The sequence below is a fragment of the Lepus europaeus genome, chromosome 18, assembly GCF_033115175.1.
Source record: "Lepus europaeus isolate LE1 chromosome 18, mLepTim1.pri, whole genome shotgun sequence".
Classification (NCBI taxonomy): Eukaryota; Metazoa; Chordata; class Mammalia; order Lagomorpha; family Leporidae; genus Lepus; species Lepus europaeus.
Window position 1 is genome coordinate 75,478,699 of NC_084844.1, and position 20,726 is coordinate 75,499,424.

General features: G+C 45.0%; 1 protein-coding gene across 1 annotated transcript in view; it reads right to left on the minus strand.

Moving 5' to 3' along the window:
• LOC133747047 (leucine-rich repeat-containing protein 37A3-like) overlaps positions 1 to 20,726 on the minus strand; it is a 73,888-nt gene that overhangs the window by 19,974 nt on the left and 33,188 nt on the right. The window contains exons 9-16 of the mRNA XM_062175178.1: positions 15,049 to 15,167; positions 13,300 to 14,234; positions 12,880 to 12,984; positions 9,844 to 10,243; positions 8,796 to 8,924; positions 8,593 to 8,706; positions 8,261 to 8,385; positions 3,559 to 3,649 (exon numbers count right to left, since the gene is read on the minus strand). Of these exons, the coding sequence (XP_062031162.1) occupies positions 3,559 to 3,649; positions 8,261 to 8,385; positions 8,593 to 8,706; positions 8,796 to 8,924; positions 9,844 to 10,243; positions 12,880 to 12,984; positions 13,300 to 14,234; positions 15,049 to 15,167 (2,018 nt within the window). The remainder of the gene's footprint in view (positions 1 to 3,558; positions 3,650 to 8,260; positions 8,386 to 8,592; positions 8,707 to 8,795; positions 8,925 to 9,843; positions 10,244 to 12,879; positions 12,985 to 13,299; positions 14,235 to 15,048; positions 15,168 to 20,726) is intronic.

The window sequence follows — 20,726 nt, forward strand, 5'->3', positions numbered from 1 at the left end:
GGTATGACAAATTAATGACAGGAGATTTGCAAGTGGTGTAATGTAGAAATGTTTTTCATGATTGGAATCCCATATCCTTTGTTTCTTCCCAGCTTTGTCTGCTGGAATCTCAGGTTCTTGTGTGAGAATAGAGGGAGACAGGTCTCTACTGAGTTTATGACAGTGCACCTACAGTTCAGGATGGGCTTGCTGTTTTTATGAGTTGGTCCCCTTTGTTAATCAGTGGGCAGTGTTCTCATTGTAGCCTAAAATTTCCAAATGCACCTAGGAAATATTAGTTCCAGTTTTATTTCATGGGGACTCTGGGGGGTATATGGTAGGTCAATACATATCCAGAAATATTTCTTATCCTTCCAATGTTTACACTAACTTCCTTCATTTTCCACTGAGGATTTTTTGGGGAGAAGCATTGTGAAAACTTGTGACTTTCTCATAGTGTCACTGGGGAAGTAATTTCTTCATTAACCATGTGAGTGACTGCAGTGGACTTAGGCATATAGTGCACACAGGAGTCAGAGCTGGGGAGAGCAGAAGTTGACAGTGCAGTGGGAAGGCAGACACTTCCTCAGGGAGTTCAGTGGTCCTAGTGCTAGATGTACTTGGGAAGGACTGTGCAGCATTGAGTAGAGGAGAAAGGAGAGTGTTAGACAAAAGGATCAGAAGGAATCATGTGTTATAGCTACCAGTATTGAAGTTAATTGAACATTTTAATAAACTCTTACAAAAGACTATCCTTATCTCCCTCATCTCCAAAAATACATTTTTGCTCTTAAAAAGATTTACTTATTTATTTGAGAAACAGAGGGAGAGAGAGGAGGAGGGGGAGGGCGAGGGTGAGGGTAAGGTGAGGGTGAGGGAGAGGGAGAGGGATCCTTCACCCACTGGTTCACTCCCCAAATGGCTGCAGTGGCTGGAGCTGGGCTGATCAAAGCCAGGAGCTGGGAGCTTCCTCCAGGTCTCCCACATGGGTGCGGGGGCCCAAGCATTTGAGCCAACTTCTTTTGCCTTCCCAGATGCATTAGCAGGGAGCTGGATCAGAAATGAAGCAATTGGGACTCAAATCTGTCTCCATATGGGATGCCGACACCCCAGGCGGTGGCTTCTCCCACTATGCCACAGCGCTGGCCCCATTTGCTCTTATAAACATCCTTTGCTTAAGTTTTAAAACTGTGTGCAATGTGTGACAGGATTACTTACTCAATTTGGCTATGCACAAGTAGTTTAGTGGATTAAAATTAGGGTCATACGACAGCTTTGGAAGTAGAGGAGATGACATTAAACTGAGAGGTTTCTGGGGCAGGCATTTGGTGAGTGAATTAGACACTGCCTAGGTTTTTTTTTTATTTTTAAGATTTGAGGGGCCAGTGCTGTGGTATAGCGGGTTAGGCCACCGCTTGCAGTGCTGGCATCCCATATGGGTGCCGGTTCGAGACCCAGCTACTCTACTTCTGATCCAGCTCTCTGCTGTGGCCTGGGAAAGCAGTGGAAGATGGCCCAAGTCCTTAGGCCCCTGCACCCATGTGGGAGATCTGGAAGAAGCCCTTGGCTCCTGGCTTTGGATTGGCGCAGCTCCAGCTGTTGCAGCCAATTGGGGAGTGAACCAGTGGATGGAAGGCCTCTCTCTCTGCTTTTCCTTCTCTCTCTGTGTAACTCTGACTTTCAAATAAATAAATAAATCTTAAAAAAAAGATTCATTTGAATGGTAGAGAAAGGGGGCATACAGAGAAGTTTTGCTCCTGCTGATTTACTCCCCAAATGGCCACAACAGTCAGGTCTGAGCCAGGCCAAAGCCAAGTGCCAGGAATTCCATCCTAGTCTTTCTCATAGGTGGCAGGGGCCCAAGTACCTGGGCCATCTTCTGCTGCCTTCCCGGGGACATCAGCAGGAAGATGGATCAGAAGCAGAGCAGCTGGTTTCTCAAACTTGTGTTCTCATATGGGATGTCTCAGGCAGCAGCTTAACGCACTGTACCACAATGCTGGCTTCAGAGTACCTGGTTTTGAGTCCCAGCCACACTCTGAATTCCATCTTCCTGCTATTGCACGTACTTGGAAGCAGGGGGCAGGGGTGGGGGAGGCTTACATAGTTGGTTCTTGCCATCATTTGGGAGACCTGGATTGATTTTTTGCCTCTGACGTCATCTCAGGCCATTCCTTTTCTTTTTTTTTGACAGGCAGAGTTAGACAGTGACAGAGAGAGTGAGAGAAAGGTCTTCCTTTTTCCATTGGTTCACCCCCAAGTGGCTGCTACGGACAGTGCGTTGTGGCCAGTGCGCTATGCCGAGCCAAAGCCAGGAGCCAGATGCTTCCTCCTGGTCTCCCATGTGGGTGCAGGGCCCAAACACTTGGGCCATCCTCCACTGCACTCCCGGGCCACAGCAGAGAGCTGGACTGGAAGAGGAGCAACCAGGACAGAATCCAGCACCCCACTCAGGACTACAGCCCGGGATGCCGGTGCTGCAGGTGGAGGATTAGCTTAGTGAGCCGCGGTGCCAGCCCCAGGCCATTCCTAACTGTTGCAAGCATTTGAGGAGTGAAGCAATGGATGAGAGATCTGTCTGTCTCCCCTTCCCCTCTCTTTGAGTGTGTGTCTGCTTTTCTAATGAATAAATAATATTTTAAAAAACCCTAGAGGTCTCTATTACCCATTTAGTAGATGGGCAGGGTTGATATACAAGGAAAAATAATGATAACCAACCCTTGATGGACTCAGGGATTGGAGAGAAGGAAAGCCTTCACCACAGAAGTTGTCTGGCTAGGACCACCCTCTACAGAAGTCTCAGGGGTCCAACTCTGTCTTCTGAACTGTTCCTTGTACCAAATCGTGAAGATGTAGTCTCTGTAGAGATGATGGAAGCTGTACCTGGTAAACTCCCCATTCTGTATTTGAACAGTTCAACTCACAGAATGCCAGACGTTTCTTCTTCCTCCACTGCCATCCTAACAGAAATAGACATAGAAATTGCATTTATTGCTTGATACATAGGGAATGATGCTCCATTAGCTCACTGAACTCTCTCAGTACTTGGAACAATTTGTTGAAACGTTTTGTAGAGGAGAAACCTAAGTTTCATATCAGGGAATAGTTTTCCTGTGGTCATAGTTGATTCATGTCAGAGATTTTGCATATTGCTTATCTTTTGATGAGGCTGTGTATGAACTTCAAACTGCTAAAGAGGAACATTTACTTATGTTCTCAGTTCAAAAATGACTATTACCAGTGAGGAAGTGAATCATACCACTTTATTGGGAACTATACAGGTTATTTCATATCACACCTCATGTGATACTTCTTTATTCAGAGTGCAACTCTGAGTGATCATGTGTGTATGTCACATGTCAGGTCTACACAGAGAAACATTGAAGCTGAATCTCACACAGGGCTTGGGCTTTCTGTATGGTCCCTTTCTTCGCTGCTGTCTGGTGGATCATCCTCTCCTAGTATACTAGTGGGAGTAGCCCTGGCCTAATCAGGAGGTAAATGTTTTTTTACAGTCAGTCAACTTCAGGGATGTGGATGTGGATACCATCCAGCAAACATGGGCCCTGCTGAACTCACCCTGCAGAAACCTGTGAAGAGATGCAGTGCTGGAGAACATCAGTTGCTGATGGATGCTAGGACATGCACATTCTAACTCCCTGAAGCTATTCTACATAAAAACAATTTAACTTAAGCCTGTCCAAAATATTGACTTCCAGGTAAAATATTGTTCAGATGAAGCACATGTGGAGTAGGAGTTTGGCCTGGAAGTTAAGACCTCAAAATTCCATATCAGAGTATCTGTGTTCAAGTCCCAGCTGCACTTCAAAATCTAGCTTCCTGATAATGTGGACCCTGGGAGTTACGACTCAAGTAACTGGGATCCGGCTACCCATGGGAGGCATGGAATGAGTTCCCAGTGTTGGCTCAGCCCTCTCCTGGGTGCTAGGGGCATTTGGAGAGTAAACCAGTGGGTAATGAATAACAACTGGGTATTGTAGATAGTAAAGGAACATAGTGGCACATTGAGTAGCTAAGAGATGGTCCTGAAGTGAGATAGGCATGAGTGAGCTGCGAGGGAGTTCCATTCAGAGATCAGGGTGACTGCAACTTGACCAATGATGCCAGAGCAAATAGGACTCATGTTACAGCGGGCTAGTTGACAGAGGGGACTTTCTCCCTGATAAAGGTATCAATTTTCCTTTCAAAGGAAGAGAAGCTGGCGTGTAGAGGAAAGGAAAGCAGGGAGATGATGTGGGAGACCAAGACAGTGATGGGAGGTTGAAGGTGGTGAAGGCTAGACCTCAGGGAGCAGTGGAGGTAGATATGGAAGTATGGGGTTTGGTCAATGAGACTCACATAGGCTTGTTGGCCCAAAGGAAGAGCAGAGTCAGGATCAGGACAAGGAGCCTTCCATGAGCATCTGTGTTGGGGGTAATGTTCTTTGTTAGAACACGAAGGGATGGCAGAGGGTGCATTTCAGTGAGAAATTCGTATCAAATTGGGAGGAAATAGGTTTCCAGAGCCCACTGGAAGTACCAAGTGTTAGTCTAGGACTAAGAGAAAAAAATACATCTGTAGCTGGATCAGTCATTTGTGAGTGATGTTACTGTCACAGAGATTTCCTTGGGGTGGGCATATTCTGTGGAGTAGATTCAACTGGCCTTTTGGTAGCTAGAGTCCTCCTTAAGGTTGCCAGTATCAACGAGTTCTCAAAAACCACAATGGTGACCTACTCAAGTCTTCCCCACGTGTGAGAACTTGTGCAGAAACTGCATCCTGTTCCCTTTCTCAACATAGACTTGTTTTTGGTTTGGAAGGATGAGAATGGGTTTTTCACTATAGCACCTGCCTCAGGTACTGTATGTCCTTACCAGGAGGTTACTTGGGAAGATCTGACATCTCACCAAGCGCACATGCTTCTGAGGGCCATAGTCTCATCATCTTATGAGCCACTGAATACACTTCTGCCCTTGGCCTGAGGCTGGGGTTCAGCATTTGTAGCTAGAAATTCAGAGCCCATGCAGATAGCGGGAATCCTACAGGCCTTACTGGAAGGTCTCAGCTGACGACCTTGGGTTTGAATTGGAACCCTGTGTATCTCGTGAAAGACAGCAGGGATCCTTTGCCAGCTGTCTCCAAGACATAGTTGACCATGAAACAAAATGTTATGGTAAGGTAGAGGGTACCACCCACTTATTAATTTAGGTACTAATGCAGAATGATGGGAAGTTGATGCCTTTTGGATAAAAATTCTTTGTCAATTTATATGTAACTATTTTATGCAGGAGTTTGCTCACTTGTTTAGTATGTTGATTCTATGCGTGTGTGAGAATTTTATTAGTATTTTATAATTCATTATTGTTGCTTTATTGTTATGGTTTTCTCTTACCAGAGAGTACTGTGCTTGCTCCATGGTCTGGAAGATACTCTCCAAGGTTTCCTTCTTGAAACTTTCTTTAGGAATATGACATTATTGGTGAAGTTTGTGATCTACCTTAAATTAATATTTCTGTGATGTGAAGCAGGGATCATGGGTTGATTTGTCCTTATACATATGTAGCTATACTAGCCTCATTTTGAAAAACTTTGCTTATTGAATTATGTCGTCAACACAAAAATTTGACATATTCATTCTCTCTCCCTTGTGTATTTATGGTTTCTGTTTGTTTTGCTTTTTTTCTCCTTCTAAATAATCAATAAAACCATTGTGTTAAACTGATGCTGTCAATTACAGTCAGCGTTAGTTGAATATCCCCAAATCAGACTCCAAAAATCGTCCATCTCCAACACTGCAGGAGCCCAGCTAGGGCCCTGCACTCAGGATCCAGACCACGTATTCACTGCCTCCACAGAGCCACAATCCATGATTGTGAATGTCCCCACAACATCTTAGCCCCCTACTAATTGGTTCTTTTATTACAGTGATCAGGACCAATGACTTCCCCATTCCCTAATCCTAGATGATCCTCCTGGTATCAATCTATTACTCTTATCCTTCCCTTTTTCAGGACATTTGCAGTCCTTTCTGGGGCTTTCTGGACTAAGTGTTTTTCAGGGGTGTTGAGTACCGAGTTTATAAACAATGGCATCACCCATTTCTAAACTCTATAAAGAAACTGTTCCAAACAGACAACCCTCTGTCTTACTCAGGTCTGGAGCCTGCGTGCAGAGCCCTAACTGGGCTCTCAATGCACTCGAACACTACTCACACAGTCCACTCCACTTTGAAATGGCCATGCACATTCTGGCCACAAACAAAATTTGAAAATGTATTTGGATACATCCCCACGCACTCCAGATTTTATTAGAACCCACAGTGACTTATGCTTACCAAATACAAAATAATCAACAAAGAACACTCACCTAGAGAGCCATAGTTATGATGCACCTGTCCCTGTAAAATCCTGCAAACAAAGGCACACGTCTACACAACGGAGAATATTGTGGTGCACGTGTGTGCTCTGATCATGGAGTATTCTGTACCTCAGAATCAACACGCACTCTAGCGAGGGCGAGGGTTGGGGGCACAGCCCAAAATATGGGGAACTGTTAGATTGCACCTGCAGAAAGCAAATCCCACATCTGAAAAGCTAGTTCCTACAGTGACAAATGATACAGGGAACAGAAGACACCAAGAAGATCAGAAATGGTACACAAGATGTGTCTGCTTCTAGCCATCATTTAAAATCAGATGTAAAAACCAGTATTTAATGGGCTCTGAAGAGAATGTATCAGTGCTTCAGTGGAATTCCAAACAACAAAGGACAGAGAATCGTGGCTAAAAGAATACTCATCCTTGCTTTGGAAATTTCTAGGTAAACGTTACTCTACAGAGACAAAACATTGTTTACAGAGTCAAATAATTTCAGGTTTCACATTTACTGAGTGGCTTTGGATGAGACTGTTACAAATGGTGGACAGAATTTTCAAGACCTCACTGTATGGAGGGTCAGAGAGCAGCCTGTGCATACAGGCCTTGTGGGACTGCAGTCCCTGGCAACAGGGAGTCACTGGGGTGGGGGTGGGCATCATGTCCCCTTGAGCTTTTCCCCTAAAGTATTTACAGTTTACACCTGACGTAAGAGTCTGAGCAGAGTGAGGCAGGCTATCCGAGGTGAGGAGAGATGGACTGAAACTTGGTTCAAGCAAGGTCCTCTGATGGTTTTTCCAGTCAGGTGTTCTCAATGCATGGTACTGCGTGTTTGAAAATGCTAAAGGGATGTGGCTGCAAAGAGGATGGAGGAACAAAGATTTCTTAACGGGGAGAAGCTTTGTAGATGAGATGGGCAGACTTGCCCATCCTAGGGAGATTGTTTAACCTGGGGTGAGAGGTGGACATGTCTTAATGTTCCTATGATAGCTTTTTTTAAAAAAAAAAAAGATTTATTTATTTGAAAGGCAAAGTTACAGAGAGGGAGAGGGAGAGGGAGGGAAGGAGGGAGAGAGGGAGAGAAAGGTCTTCCACCTGCTGGTTCACTCTCCAGATGGCTGCAATAGCCGAAGCTGCTCTGATCCAAAGCCAGGAGCCAGGAGCCAGGAGCCAGGAGCTTCTTCTGGGTCTCCCACGTGGGTGCTGGGACTCAAGAACTTGGGCCATCTTCTACTGCTTTCCCAGGCCACAGCAGAGAGCAAGATTGGAAGTGGAGTAGTTGAGACGAACTGGCGCCCATATGGGATGCCGGCACTACAGGCAGGGGCTTTACCGCTATGTCACAGTGCTGGCCCCCTAGCATAGCTTTTGTAATACAGGTCTTACTTGCCTGTTTATTTTTATTGCCTCTACTAGAAGAGAAGCTCTGTATCAGGAAGTATGATATGTCATTTGTTGGCAAAACTCACGGAATAGTCCAGGCTCAGAACCAATTAAGACCTCACTAAATGTTGATCAGTTATTTGTTTGAAGAATGTATGGATCAGGTGATTGAGTTGAGGATCCTCTTCTAATGGCACAGTTATGCCAGTGATTCATGAATCTTTCGAATCAGAACTTCCTTAGGGATTGTGGAGGTGTGTGTCAGGGCTTCTCTCCTTAGTTAAGCACATTACTGACGCAGTTGAAAGTAGTCATTCAGCTGCCTCACAGACTCCTTTGTTCCGATGGTTCACTTGCAGGCCTTGGCCAATGTGAGCTTAGGGCCTGGGTGTGTGTGTGTGTGTGTGTGTAAGCGGTAGGGGCTGAGGGGATGAGAGCAGGGAGAAGAGCTGCCATCTGTGAATCCTAAGAGGGCAGAGGGGGATCTGGGGAACAGGCCGGTTCTTGGAACCAAGCTCCACTGACCTTGGCCTGGGGTCCTGTGCTCCGGGAAGGAAGGTGGCCCTCAAATCTCCACAGAGGTCTGAGTCCCATCAGACTGTTCATAAAACCAGCTGTTGGACTTAGGGCTGGGGCTGCATGGGGGCTCCCTAGGAGTGAGAACCTGCCATACTCAAATTGAGGCTAGGTGGGCCTTTGGGTATTCAGGATGGTTAATGATTAAGCACAGTGACTTTAAAGATGGACATACGAGACAAACTGGCTCAAATTGCTTATGAATATCACACCCATGAATGTAAGCAATTAAGTATTTTATAAGCACCACTGAGGTGCCAATATCAGAAAATAGGACTTGCAGGTGACAGAGGCGGGATGGTCACTCCGTGTTTTCCTCGGGAGCTTCGCTCTCTTCACCTTCTGCCGAGGACTCTGGAGGGGGTGTCTTCTCAGCGGGGCCCTCGCTGAGCTCCCTGTGAGAAGAGAGCAGAGCAAGGCTTCCTCTCCTGCCGCTCTCCCTGCCTCCCCAAGCTCGGTACAGTGAAGTGGCCCTGTCACGTACCTTGTCGAAAAGCTCTTCCTTTACGGAAGGCTCCTTGTACAGGGGCAAGTCCTCGGCTTTCTTGCGTGTGCCACCGAAAGGACTGAGCAGACGCCTCAGCCAGAGTGGCCACCTCAGCCGGAAAAAGCCCTAGGAAAGAGAAAAAGACATGTGAATTGCGCATTTTCCCTGCTGTCTCTGGCCACACACTGCAGCCTCCTCCCATTTACCTGAGTCTCATCTTCCGAACACTTTTTAGGCTCTTGTTCGTGAAAGCTCCTTGGGGAAAAAACACACAAGACCATTAGGGACTAGTGCCATTGTTCACTTCTCACAGTGTGCATCTCCGGTCTTCCTGGGACGACACATGCAGCTCAGCCATCACTGCAGTGAGCAGTCACTACAAGCCGGGGTCTCAGACACAATTCCCAGGGCGCTGGGCTTCCAGGAGCCCTCTGTCTGCACAGACCTGCAGTGTCTCTGGGAAGACTTTTGTCTGTCGTCAGTCCCAGTGCCATTCTTAGCCAAGTATGCTTGTGCAGTGGACACACTGCACCACCACTCCGGGCAGAAGTATTTTCTCTCCCCAGAGGCATTTGACACCTGCCCCTTTAGGATTGAGCCTCACAAGCATCATTCACTGGGGTGTAGGGAGAACATGCTTGTGTTTCCATAGCTGCTCTAGTCGCCTATAAATTGAATCCTATGAAGCAATGCCCGAGTCCAATAGCAACGTTACCCAGCTCATAGATTTTTCTCACTGCAGGGTGTCTGTCACTGATGGAAGATGGAGTTGTGAAACCACTTTAAAGGACAAAACAAGCATGGAAATACAAGGTGCCCTTTTTGAATATGATTAAAACAGAAAAAGAGTGCATTGTTTTAGCAACTGCTTGTGTCTACAGAGTGTGTGGGTATGGATTTGCAATAGAAATTGTAGCGCACAGCCCAAGCTCACTATGACCAAGGGAGAAGTCCCTGACTGGGGAGGAACCATCCTCTCTGTGATACTCAGTGGCAGTGTGACTATGGGACTAGGTATTGTCCCTTTCTCCTTTTGTTTCCTTACCATAACAGGGAGAGACAAAAGGTCTGAGAAGGTGTGAATAAAAGGCATAGGCAGCGGGGGTCTGGAAACAGTAAGTTGACAAGGTAAGTTTTCCAGCCACCTCATATGTTTTACTCTCCAGCAGCCTTGAGGGTGACTGTCCCCCTTCCCCCAGTGTGATGTGACTTTCCATAGCCCTTCTCTGAGCCTCTGGGAAGGCCTCTGGACTGGCCAGATGCCCACCAGCAGCAGGAACAGCACAGCCAAAGCCCCTCCCTAGCTGCTGTGTCTCGGAAGGACCCCTGACAGCACATGTCTCCATGTGGGTCCCGTCTCCCCAGCCGTGGCTGAGGACCAGTTTTGCTGGAATCAGGCAAAACATTCGGATGGGTAGTCTTCTGCCTCTGGCAGCGTCCTCATTCTAAAGTGAGCAGGTTTAAATAGATGAGTTCTAAATACTCCTCTACTTCTAAAATTCTAATGTAACAATTGTCAGACTGATACTTACGTTGAAGCTTTTTCTATGTCTTCTGTTACTCTTCCTCTATGAGAGTAAATCTGTTTTGTAAGGAAAAGCAATCATTATTCACCATAATGATACTATCTCCAAATCGTTTACCTTCCCTTTCCTCCTCTAAAAGCCTTGCCTGCCCAATAAGATAACTTTTTTTGAGGACAGGCATTCTGTCTTGTTAATAGTTCTCACTCTTCCACAGTCCTTGGTCTTGAATGCCTCTGGGTCTTAATACATTCTATTGAGAGCCATTCATCAATGAGTCCTCTTAAAAGTGGAATGGGAGTGCAACGTCATGCATTTAATGTATACAAATTTGGGAACATGGAAGTTGTAGTCCTTAAACAAAATAAAAAAAATCTGGAAGAAAACAAAGTGGAGTAGAAGGAAACACCCTTAACCTGCTGAAAGTATGGCCCAGAAACCTAAACAATGGTGTTTTAAAGGCAAGAACAGGAGTAGGATACTTATTAGACTACTAATAGTCATCATTGTTGAAAAGGCTGAAATCAGTGCAATAAGAAAAATAGGTATAATTACTGCAAAGGAAGAGACAAAACTGTCAACATTTGCATAGGAGATGGTGGACAACCTAAAAAAAAGCCCAAGGTAATCAGCTGACATTTTGTTGGATGTAACATGTGGTTTTGGGGAGGTGACTAGGTGCTGAGTCAGGAGAGCAGTACAGTGGATCTCCTGTTTGTTTCGACCCACCAGTGACTAGAGGGAAAATGGAGTACAGAGCCCTTCTGTAATAGCAATAGAAAGTAATAAACTGTCTTGGAATAAACTCAACGAAAGTTCTATAAGATTTATGTGATGAGGATGCTCTTCTGAAGCCCATAAAATGTCATGTTTCTAGGGTAGCATAAAGAAGCCAGTTCTCAAATTAATCTACAAATTCAATGCAACTTAACTCAAACCCCAAGAAAACTTTTTACAAAAACCAAGAAGCTGCCATCCTTTAGGGAAAAATATATGAGAAAAACTACTAAATTTATGAAAAAGATTAGAGAGCAGGAGCTTGCCCTGCACTGAAACTGTGTAGTGTTAGGGTGGGCACTGCCCATGCTGGTCTCTTTCTCATCTCCTCTGTCCTGTTATCACTTACTTCTTGAGCCTAGACATGTCTTTTAAAAAACTTTCATTGAAGATATACAGATTTCATGGATACAGATTCAGGAACATAGTGATGCTTTCCACCTTACCCTCCCTCCCACCCACACTCCCATCCCTTATTCTTCCCCCTATTTCCATTCTTATTTTTTATGAAGATCTATTTTCAGTTAACATTATACTCCTAAGATTAACCCTACACTAAGTAAAATGTTCAACAAATAATATGAAGAAAAAAATTCACTGTTCTTCAACAGTCCAGACAAGGGCTATTTAAAATCATCACATGTCAGGGATTTTTCAATATGGTGGCATAGGGAAGCAGCTTGCTGCTCTAGTCTAGGGGTGGATAGTTAAAAAAAAGTGGAAGGAGTGCAATCTCAGGGAAGGTTTAGGGGGAAAATGGTAGAGGAAACTCCATGCAAATTGGATGGACACTGTGGACCTATGTGGAGGGTGTGGACTTGCACAGTTTGAGACCCTAGCAGCTGAGAGCCTCAGCACCCCTTTGGAATGAGGTGAGACCATACTGCAGCAGCTCAAGCCACTGGCAATAAAGCTGTGCGAAAAGCCTGGCATGGGTCTGGCTTGGAGCCCTGTGGGGGTGGTGTACCTGCCAACCTAGAGCAAAAAAAAAGGGGGGGCTCATGTTTCTCTCTCCCTGACCACAGGCACTGGCATGCTGTAACTAGCCGAGAGAGGCACCATTTTGGAGATACATAACAACTGCTCGAGCTACTGACCGCGAACCCAGCAACCAACCTAGAGGAGATGCTGGACTCTGGGAGAATTGACAGGGGGCTGGGTGCTTGTGACTGTGGGAGCCTTGTGTGGTGGGACTGTGAAAACACTGGGCTGTGTGGGAGGGTGCAGGCAACCTCCATGGAGGGAACATATTTAGAGTAGCTTGATGCAGGAATCAGCTGCAGTGCATCAGCTGAACTTATTTAGACAAAGTCTTAGACATTGGAGCAGTAGGATGCTACGTAGATCTAATGTTTCTGTAAGATAATGCTTTTGTCTTTTGGCTGCATCCATTCTCCCAAGGGCAGTGACAGTTCCTAATCTCATTGTTTCAGCAATGAGGAAAGAGTTCAGTGGTAGAAGAGAGTACATCAAATCCCTGACATAATTTTGGAGAACTTCTGCCACTTTACTCTGGCTTTCTTACACTTAACCTCTCCAAATGTCCAGTCCCTTGTTATCTTGGTTCCAGTTGCACAGAGATTTTCCATGAGTGGGGTTCCTATAAAAAATCTGTGGAATGTGCTTTTCAAGGAAAAGAATAAAGTGCATCTCAGTCTTGGTGACTAAAGAGGAAGGTCAGCTCGTGGTACGTGGAAAGTGGCTTTGATGTTCAGTCTGTGGATTCCGAATCTATTACAAAGGAAGGATGCACTCTGGAAATCTGAACGAGTCGTCCTTACCTTAATGAGACAGAGGATGATAACCAGCATCGTGAGCTCTGCCATCACAGGTATTGCCATGATGAGCTTGTTGTGACAGCCGTGATCTTGAGCTCCTTTTGCGAGCTAAGAAAGAGCACAGTTTAAAAAGACAGAATAAAGAACTAGAAAATATGAATGCTTAATATTCAGAACCCCCTTCTTCCAGGTGAGTGGCTTAAAAGATCTTAAAAGACCATACAAAATCTACTGTAATATTATAATCTTGGTATTACTCATTTTCTTCTACAGTGTATTAGGTCTGCCTCCTTCCCTAAAGGAACCAAGTGTCACCGTCTTGGCTAAAGTTACATTACTGAGACAAGATCTGGACTGGGAGCCCCTGGTCTTCCCGTGTGGGGTCTCCTAAGTGATGGAAAGGTGCAGGTCTCCTGTCCTCACCTTACTCGACTCCTGCTCTTTCTGTCCACTCGGGGCTTCTGTACTCTCATTGATATAGGTCTCAGTCCTCCACTGCTCTGTATCCCATTCTTCCTTGGCTATCTTTTCTTCCTGCTGCTCACTGAGGAGCTTCATCAGGATGCCTGTTTTGGAGATGAGCTTGGCACAGTGCAGTTGCACCTGGGCCTCAGAGCAGTCCATTTTCAGAGTGCGGATGACGTGAGAAATGAGCCTTCTCACGTCAGTGTTGGGGATGAGGGGCTGTAGCTGCTGATTCAGCTGAATTTCCAACTGTTCCCCCTGGGACAGCATCACGGGGTAGGTGAAGCCTGCGGGCATGGTGGGGGCTTCAGTGCCCTCGCTGGGGTATTCCCACTGTGTTTCCTTGGTTTGGTCCACAGTCGGCATTAGGTTGAACTCGGTCCCAGCAGAATCTGTAAAAGACCTGCCCAGGATGTGTTTCTTCAGGAAAGAGGAGGCTGCAGCCCCATGTTCCTTTGTGAGCAAGGGCTCCGTGTGCAAGGAGTTTCCTACCAACTGCCTGGGCCTCTGAGCCACTTGAAGCTCCTTCAGCTCCCTGGAGCCTGCTCTCCCAAGCCTTCTTCCCCCGATGCTCTCTGCAAAGGGCCAGGTGCCCTGTCTCCTCCCGAGTCTCTTCTTCCTCATCTCCTGGTGGTGCCTTTTCCGTAAGCCCTTTGGCCCCTTGATGACTTTGTTCACTCTCTGCAGCCTGTACCCCACACTTGGCGTGGTTGCCAGGCTGTTCTCCTGTGACGGGGCCGGCTGTTCACTCATGCGACCTGGGAAGTCCATGCTGTTTCTCTCTGATACTGGGTTCTCTGGCTCAATAGTCAGCTCCTTGCTGGTGTTGTTCTTCCGGGCTTGCAATGTCTTCATGAATGCCCCCTTTGGGTTCCCTATGGATGCTTCTTCAACTGTCAAAAAAAGAAGAGACTGCTTTTTGGTACGGAAGACTGATGGGACAGCTTTATGTCAGTCCACAGCCCTACAGTCATCAATTAAATTAGGAGTCAAATCCAATATTTGGGGTACCATTGAGACTGTAGAGAGAAAAGTAAAACCAAACTCAAACCTATGAAATTGCAACAAAAAGAGGAGGAAAAAGATATTTTTGAGAGAGGCATTCAGAAGAGTTCACAGTGTTAAAAAAACAGGAACTATGATCAGTATTATTTCATTGGTTTCCAATGACCGACCACTGCAGCCTTCTGACTGCATCGGAGGAGCCAGGCAGCCATTTCTGGTTATGGAACCAGAAACTGCCAGGCTCCAATAAAACAGCATCATGTGTACTCTTTTATACAAGTGCAAAAACAAACAACTGCAGTGAGCAGTGTAGACCTGTTCTGTAAGACAGAGGGCCCTTGAGGCCCAACACATAGAAAACCAGTTTATAGACTGTGTGCAAATGAGTTATCATTGAAAAGCAAAGCACCCAAGAGCACAGAACACCACATGTGTAGTTCCCAATATTACTTCCTTCCCCTTCTATCTCTTTTCCATGATCCTTAGTGCATATGTAAGTTACATTATTAAATTACATAGTGGTAATTGGGAACCTGACTTTTAGCAAGGGAGCAGTGTAGCAATTTAGGGAGTTTAGATCTAAATGAATGAATAAAAATACAGCAATTACATTGTTACTTTAAACTTGACCCTCAAATTTTAAAATAGGAAATTTAAAACAAATAAAAATCTAAAAAAGATCATCAGGTAGTTCCGACTCACGGCAATGTGTGGTATTTGCCAGGCATTCATTGTCACAATGAAGCTTGATGGTCTTGCAGACAACCTCGATAGTATGTTTAAATTGGCAGAGGCAGCAGGCCATATGGCTAGGTAAGATCCTATGAATAGAAACAGAGAATTAAGTTACGTGTAAAGGGGTTCCTTGGGTAGGTCAAACAGGTGAGCCAAGGTGCCAGCAAAGGAGTTCTTGAGGTATGTGGCCAGGACATTTGGGTAGGAGCCTGGTGGCCAATTGTTGCTCTTGAATATGAGAATAAAGGAAGGAGGGAGAGGTGGCCAAAGGAGGTATAGGCATGGAAGTGGTTATGGTGTGCCCAAAATAAAGTCGACAGGGTGAGCATTGGGCACCATAGTTCTGTAGTTTGACTCAGGGGTGTCTCCTTCCAGTTCACAAGTCTCACTGTGGGTTGGGAGTGCACAGGAGGACTTCCCCCAACCTCTGGAGTCCCCTTCTCCATCCCTGTTGGAAGTGTTCACTATTAGAAACTACTCTGGTCCCAGAAAAACGACTGACTACAGTAATTGTTGGGAAAGATGTGGAGAAAAAGGAACACTCGTTTACTGTTTGATGAGTGAAAGTAATTGGACCAGGCAGGTGTTTAGCCTAGTGATGAAGATGCTGCTTGGGACAAGCACATGCCATTGTGGATTGCATGGCTCCATTTCTGATCCCTGTTTCCTGCCAGTGAGTGCCCTGGGATGTGTCAGGTGGTGCTTCAGTAAATACCCAGAAATGGAAAGACTGCAACTTATGGTAGGTGTGTGTTTTAAGTTTTTAACAAACTGTTAGTCTATTTCCATTATATTTTTTTTCAAATTTATCATTTTAGCAGTTTCTGTGGAAGGAAGAGAGAGAACAGACACAAACACACACACATCTTTTCATTAGGTGGTTTACTCCCCAAATGTCTGTGACATCCAGGGCTTGTCCAGGCCAAAGCCAGGAGCTCAGAAACTAGTTTGGTTTTCCATGTGAGGAGCGAGAACTCAAGTCCTTGGGGCATCACCCACTGCCTTCCAGGGTGCACATTAGCAGGAAGCTGGGGTGGAACAGAGCCAGGACTTGGATCCAGGCATTCTGATGTGGGATTTGAGTATCCCAGGTAGTGGCTTAACGGCTGCACCAAATGCCTGCCCTCATAAACCATTTAATTTTTATTTGTTTTGTTTTTTAAAGCTTTTATTTTCATAGGTACAACTTTAGGAATATAGTGTTTCTTCCCCCATACCTGCCCTCCCACCCACACTCCTATCCTACCTCCTACTCCCTCTCCCATCCCATTCTTCATTAAGATTCACTTTTGATTAACTTTATATACAAAAGAGCAACTCTATACTAAGTAAAGATTTCAACACTTTGCACCCCCCACCCCCCCCATAAAAAGTACTGTTTGAGAACAAGTTTTGCAGTTAATTCTCATAGTACAACTCATTAAGAACAAAGGTCCTACATGGGGACTAAGTGCAAACAGCTTAATTTTTAATACCCCCAAATTGGAACAACCTAAGTGTTCACAAATAGGTGAATAGATAAACTATGATAGGTTCATATAATGAAATGCTATTCAGCAATAAAAGGAAATTAACTCTTGGTACACACAACAACAAGAGTGTCTTAATCATGTTGAGTGACAAAAAGTGGTTAGAAAACAGTGCATACTGTGTGGTTCCATTTCTATAAAAGTGTAGAACATGCATATTAGCCCATAGTAACACAAGAAGGTCAAGGTTATGTGGAAATTGGATTGGGGAGAGCAAGGAGGGATGGAAGGGAAGAATAATAAAAAGATATAAGGACAAGTTGAGGTGGCAGGTATTTTGCTGTGGTCATGGCCTATGGTATATACATCTATCCACATAGATTGTCCACTGTGTCTATTGTTTCTTCATCTCTGGAACTACTGTGAAATTGCTCAGAGGAAAGAAGGAAGGGAGGAAGCAAGAGAGAGGAGGAGGAAGGAGTAGGGTTGGGAGTGAGGGAGCAGAGGAGGGGAGGAAGGCTAATAATTGAGTCCACATGAGAAGTATGCTGCTTGTGATACTCACATCCTGTATCGCAGTGCCTGGGTTCTCAGTGTACTTTTTGTACTATTCTTTATTTTTCTTGGGGGATTGAATTATTTTTAAAAAGATTTATTTATTTATGCTATTATTTATTATTATTTTTCACTCCCCAAATGGCCACAAAAGCTGAGTGGAGTAGCTGGGATTCAAACTGACATTCCAATATGGAGTGCTGGCATCACAAGTGGTGACTTACCTTGCTGTGCCACAAGGCGTGTCCCTAGTAGGTTTGAGTATTTCTAAAATTAAAATTTGGCAAAAATGCTAACAAAGCTAGTTGGTTATCTTACTAAGAATTATTGGAGGCTGTTTCAGGGAGATAAAAACAGCCTGTTTAATAGGAGTGAGTCCTCAAGATGATACTTAAGCAGTATAATCACTTAGGAATACGGATTCCATCACCAGATTAGGTTCACATCTTAGCTCTGCTAATAATATGATCTTGGGCAAATGGCTTAGACTCTGTGTCTCAACCACCTCATTCTGATAGCACCTACCTCTACTGAGATGTGAGGATCAAATGAATCAGCGCTTGAAATGTGCCTGACACATGTGAGTGTGCAACACAAGTTAGCCACTGTAGTTGTTCACTTGCAAACCACTACCTGCACAGTACTGATGCTCTCCCACTTTTGGTTGTTTGGGGACCTTCTCTGAGGCAAAAGGATGACTTTATTAGGAAAACAGAAAGTGTGCTTCATGGAAACATGAAGGCTGTGGGTTGGGAGCACAATGTATAGAGCTTAGATTAACACTGGGTACACTTAGTGGGCCTGGATCTTTCTAACCAATAGAATAACCAATAGTTGAGTTGTTACAGATGACTAATGTTACTTCTTTGGGTCCAGGGAAAGCTTCATATAGAAAGAATGTACTCAGAATGGTAACCTAGCATTTTACTAGACTTCAATGCTAACACGAAATTTTTGTTAAGTCCTTTCCTACCCCTAACTTTGTATTTTGAAAATTTTCAAGCCTACAAAAATATCTGAAAGATTGGTGTCATGAATTTACATATTCTTTCACTTAGATTCAACTCTTGCTAACATTTTGCCACATTCACTTTCCACGTGTGTGTCTCTATACACTTCTTGGACAAACCATTTGAGAATGAGCTATAGATATGATGACCTTTTATTGCTAAAACTGAAGTCTGCATCTCCTACGAACAAAGGCATTCTCCTGTATATCCACAACACTGTTATCACCCAGTCAGCTTTACATTAATATCATCATCTATTGTAGTCCACATAGAGGAGCTCTCAGTTGTTCCAAACATGTCTTGGCTATTTTTAAATCAGCCATTGCATTTTATTTTCATGGCTCTTTAATTTTCTTCAGTGTAGAACTGTTCCTGGTTAGCAGTATTTCAAGACATTGACATTTTTGAGGCATTCAAATCAGTTGTTTTACAGCATGTACCTCAATTTGTCTTTCTAAGACCAATACTGAATATAATCACCATGGATCATTTATTTTTTATGTGGCTAAGATTTTTTTTTAAAGTTTTATTTATTTGAAAGGCAGAGTGATGGTTGGGTGGAGAAGGAGAGAGAGGGGAGAGAGAGAGGGGAGAGAGGAGGGACAGAGAGAGAGGGAGGGAGGGAGGGGGAGAGAGAGAGAGAAAGAGAAAGAATATGAATGAATGTGAATAAATCTTCAGCCACTAGTTCATGCCCCAAGTGGCCACAGGAGCTGGGGTTGGGCTGGGTTGAAGTCAGGAGCCAGGAGCCAGGAACTATATTCAGGCCTCTGCTGGGTGGCAGGGGGTCAAGCACTTTGGTCATCCTTTGCTGCTTTCCCAGGTTCATTAGCAAGGAGCTGGGAGGGAAGTGGAGCAGCTGGGACTTGAACTGGCACTCCCATATGGGATGCCAGCATCACAGACAACTTCACCTTATGTCACAACACCAGCCCCACCAGGGACCATTTCTAGCAGGAACACTGCATCTTGCATAGGGAATGTTGTAGTTTTGCTGCTTACTAACATGGATGCACTAGGGATGATGTCAGTGATAAACTTAAAATATTTATTTTTTAGAAGATTTATATTTATTTGTGAGGTAGAGTTACAAACACAGAAAGGGAGAGACAGAGACAAAGATCTTCCATCTTAAGCTGGTTCACTTCCCAAATGGCCTCAATGGCCAGAGCTGGGCCAATCTGAAGCCAGGAGCCAGGAGCTTCTTCCAGGTCTCCCATGCAGGTGCAGGGGCTCAAGCACTTGGGTCATCTTCTACTGCTTTCCCAGGCCATAGCAGAGAGCTGGATCAGAAAAGGATCAGCCAGGACTGGAACTGGTGCCCATATGGGATGCTGGCACCGCAGGTGGAGATAGCCCACTATACCACAGTGCTGGCCCCCAAATCATTATTTTCAAAATATTGGCAACTCTGGGGCCGGCACTGTGGTGCAGTAGGTTAATCCTTCACCTGCGGCGCCGGCATCCCATAGGGGCACTGGTTCTAGTCCCAGCTGCTCTGCTTCTGATCCAGGTCTCTTCTATGGCCTGGGAAATCAGTGGCAGATGGCCCAAGTCCTTGGGCCCCTGCACTCGCATGGGAGACTGGGAAGAAGCACCTGGCTCCTGGCTTCAATTAGTGCAGCTCCTGCCATTATGGCCATTTGGGGAGTGAACCAACAGAAGGCTTTTCTCTCTGTCTCTCTCTCTCACTGTCTGTAACTCTATCTGTCAAATAAATAAATAAATAAAATCTTTAAAAAAATTGGAAAATGTTTTGAAATTGCTAATGACCTGAGGTATAGCTTATTCTTACTAGGTAATATTTATGTATTAAAGACCATTGCACATTAATATGCAATAAAAGGGCCAACACTGTGGTGTAGCAGGTTAAGCCTTTGCCTGCAGTGCCAGCATCCCTTATAGGCACTGGTTCAAGTCCCAGCTGCTCTGCTTCTGATCCAGCTCCCTGCTAATGCACTTGGGAAAGGAGCAGAGGCCCAAGTGCTTGGGCCCCTGCACCCACGTGAGTCGGAATAAGCTCTGACTCCTGACTTTGGCCTGGGCAAGCCCTGGCTGTGGTAGTGTTTTGAGATAGGAACTAGCAAATGGAAGATCTTTCTCTCTCTCTCTGTATTCCTGCCTTTCAAATAAATAAATAAGTCTTTAAAATGCATTCAAGACCATCGCTTATGAATCATGACACAAATGAGCTGGTCTGCTTTGTCTAAACTCCTGAGGACTTCCAATAATGAACTGCAGTGTAACAATTGCTTTCAGGTTTTTATAGCCTTGGTTGCAAATGGCTCCAGAAAATGCTAGCACTTTTCCTGTCCACTGATGGTCAAGTATAAAAAAAACAGCTAGAACACCACTCCCTTGGCTAACCGAGAAAGCTTGTTGATGATGAGAGCTTTGACTCTTTGGAAAGGAAGGCCTCTCACTGACCTAGGAGGGATCCACTGTGGCAGATGCTGCCCAAGGTTGAGGAAGAGGAGGCTAGAGTAGAAACCAATGGATTTGATGATGTAGGAAAGTTAGTCAAGGAGGTGATCTGAAAGAAATGATTAGAGCAGGGTATGCTATGAGAGGCCTTTCCCCATTCTTATCTTGTGGAGTCCACTCAACTAGC